Here is a 3,246-nt window from a genome sequence, read left to right as displayed (position 1 = left end):
GCCGCGCTGCTGGGCTCACTCATGGCGCTGGGCGGCGGGGCGCCCTTCGGACAGCCCGCGGCGGCCGCCCCCTTCTGCCTGCCCTTCTACTTCATCTCACCCTCGGCGGCTGCCGCCTACGTGCAGCCCTTCCTGGACAAGGGCGCCCTCGAGAAGCTCCTCTACCCGGCCGCGCACATCCCRCTGCTCTACCCGGGCATCCCGGCGCCCGCCGCGGCCTTCCCGTGCCTCTCGTCCGTGCTCGGCCCCGCCGCCGACAAGGCAGCCCGCGCCCCGCAGCCCTTCGCCGCCGCCGAGGAGCCCGAGGCCGCCGCCGAGGAGGCGGCCGCCGCCGAGGCGCCCTGAGCAGCCGCTGCCACCCGCAGGCACCGGCCACCGCCACATCGGCCGCTCGGTCTTTTTTCAAATGTTCGGCTTTATACGTGCGTGCGTGTGTGGAGGAGACACAAAAACAGAAGAAAAGGAAGAAAACATAGTAAGGATACTTTTAATGGTTTTTTTTCCTGCCCCGTTCTCTCTCCCTCTGTCTGTCTCTCGGGTAAACATTGCACCTTATTTCGACGTGGGTCCCTCCCGTGCTCAAGCTGCACTTGTTGCTCGGGCAGGCGGCCCCGCGCCCGTGTTAGCACTTTACGGACCCAGGAGGGACGGCGCCGAGCCTGGACCTGCCCTGCTTGAGCACCTGGGGCTGGGTGCACAGGGGAGAGAGGCCCCGTTACGTAACCGTGTGCTTGGGGTTTCCTTTCCTTTTGGCTTTTTTATTTTTTTTGATTATATGTTTTTGTTGTTGTTGTTGTTTTCCCCTTCCATTATTTTTTCCCGGCTAAGGCATACAGGTTGTGGCAAGTGCATTTGTCCTCACCCCGTCTTTATTTAATTCAGTACGTTTCCCCAGAGACCCCCCCCCGCCACCCGAACCCTGCTGTGTGAAATGAATGTTTCTGCACTGAACTAAAATAGAAAAGAAAAAAAAAAAGTCCCCCCCAGCCCCCTCCAAAGAAAACACAGAGCAACGGATCAGCCCGAGCTCCTTCCATCCTAAATTGGGAAGGAGGCGCGCACCGGAGGCCGCGGGCAAGCGCCTCGCTTCGCCGTCAGAAACCATTAGGTGATTTGGGGTACGTCTCCTTTGGGGCTCTTTCCCCCTGCCCTTTCCCCCCCCCCCCCACTCCCAGACTTTTCCAAATATCGTGATTTCCCTTTCTGGAGACAAACCAGACGCCAGATAATCACACAGATAAAGCTTTTATAATAAGGCTTAAACCAAGACCTTGCCTAGATATTTTTAGTTTGTTGCCAAGGTAGCACTGTGAGAAATCTCACTTGAATGTTATGTAAGAGGTGAGACACAACAGTCTGACGAGGAGGGAGCAAGTACCCGGGGTCTGTTAGTCAGTTTGGTGCATTTGCTGCTGCTGTTGCTACTGTTTGCCTCAAACGCTGTGTTTAAACAACGTTAAACGAAAAGAAAATCTTACTAGCCTCCAGAGTGGCTGTATGTAAATAGTTGTTAATACATCCAATTAATGATGTCTGACATGCTATTTTTGTAGGGAGAAAAATACGTGTTAATGATATTTTGAGTTAAATATCTTTTGGGAGGACTTGCTGAAAAAAAGTTGCACTTTTGTTACAATGCTTACGCTTGATACAAGCTTATGCTGTCTTAAATTATTAAAAGAAAAATAAATCCTGTCTGCAAGAAACCAGCTGTTTTAGAACAGTTTAGTATGTGATATATTAGAAATCAATCTTTATATTCAGTATTTTCCAGCACTCCATGAATTCTATTATCTAAATATTTCCACACTATTTTGTGATTAAAAGAAAAAAATTCTTACTAAGGAATAAATACTTTAATACACAAAATGGGTTGTCTACTAATTAAAAAATCTCACAGTGTTGCATCATAGCGGGTGCACTGAGCTTCCAACTGCTTGTTTGTGTGGCTGAAAATAACCATTTGGTGCCTCGCTGCCTTTTAAATGGGGCTCAAAGTCGCTTGGTTTCCTTTAGCCCCCTTTAGCAAGCCGTGTTTTAAGAGACCACGTTGCACAACGCAGCGTATGCAGCCTGCGTGCAGAACACGCACCTTTCCTCCTGGAACCTTCCTTTCCCCCCCGCCCTYGCTTGGCAAAATACTTATTTTTGCTTTTAAAATTAACACTTTGCACGCCTGGTGCTGCATGGAAGCTCCTCGTGCTCACAGTGCGCAGACCTTGCGGCTTTYGGGCCAGCCTAGTGCCACAGACACYGCGACCTCGGGGCAAACTGTGCGCGTCCCAACTTGGAAAGCCCGTAAGAAGACTCGTTTTTGGGGTGGGGAGGAGGGGAGAGGTGGACGCGGGCGACAGCGAGAGGGTGGTGACACGCCAGTAAGGCACAGCGTGGGAATACAGCAGTCCAAGGACTGCCGTAGGTTTGATCCGTGAGCCGCAGATCACCCGGCCTTTCAGAAACTTCCGGAGAAATAAAACCAAGAAACCCCCCAGACAGTAGCGGCTGTTTATGTAAGAGCCAAGCCTAAGAGCCGGGCTTTGTGCTCCCTCTGCTGCCGGCCCCGTGCTGGCGACACCGAGCTCATAGGAAACACTTCAAGACCCTCGTGCTGCCCACAGGCCTTTGAAATGGAGGAGGAAATAGAAGTGGGGTGGAAACGAAACCCTCCTTTATTGCATTCTAAGAGGACTGTTAAGAAATAGACACACTTGTTTAATGGGAACTATCAAAAACTAATTCCTATTAAAATCACATTTAAGAGGCAGAACCTATCTGTGCAACTACCAACGCACACACAAGTGCTGCTTTCATCGTCTCCTGAGAGTTTTTCACAAAGTACTGATGACAACAGACCAGGGGCAGTTGCTTTGCACCCTACTCACATCGAAGCCACTTACTCCGAGGCTGGACACAAAGTTTACCAAAGTTAAGGGGAAAAAGCACTGCTGACCGCAGTGCTCCTGGGAGCCTATTCCGCACCTTGGGTTATGCGAAAATTACGGGAAATTGAAGCAGGTTCAATCCTGCAACTTGACCTGCATCCTTAGCAGCTCACTGGGCTGTAAACCTGCCTCCTTTTAGGTCGTTATCAATTTCAGTTACTTTTCACAGTAACAGGAAGGCTTCATTTTATTAGCTCTCGAATCAAACACACCAAGTGACTTCACACTGGGTTGTAACATCCATGGAGCCTACTAAATTATATTATGTAGAAAGTAAGGGCAAAAGATGGGTGCTCAGATAATA

At 50.2% G+C, this 3,246-nt stretch overlaps 1 protein-coding gene across 1 annotated transcript in view; it reads left to right on the top strand.

Moving 5' to 3' along the window:
• The window catches only part of BHLHE41 (basic helix-loop-helix family member e41), a 19,258-nt gene extending 18,913 nt beyond the window's left edge, over positions 1–345 (top strand). The window contains exon 6 of the mRNA XM_026043259.1: positions 4–345. Within this exon, the coding sequence (XP_025899044.1) occupies positions 4–345 (342 nt within the window). The remainder of the gene's footprint in view (positions 1–3) is intronic.
• Positions 346–3,246: the final 2,901 nt, after the last annotated feature.

This window comes from Nothoprocta perdicaria, unplaced genomic scaffold, assembly GCF_003342845.1.
Source record: "Nothoprocta perdicaria isolate Ctin4 unplaced genomic scaffold, notPer1 scaffold_324, whole genome shotgun sequence".
Taxonomy (NCBI): domain Eukaryota; kingdom Metazoa; phylum Chordata; class Aves; order Tinamiformes; family Tinamidae; genus Nothoprocta; species Nothoprocta perdicaria.
The sequence above is the reverse complement of the archived record's forward strand: the minus strand, read 5'-3'. Positions and strand labels throughout refer to the sequence as shown.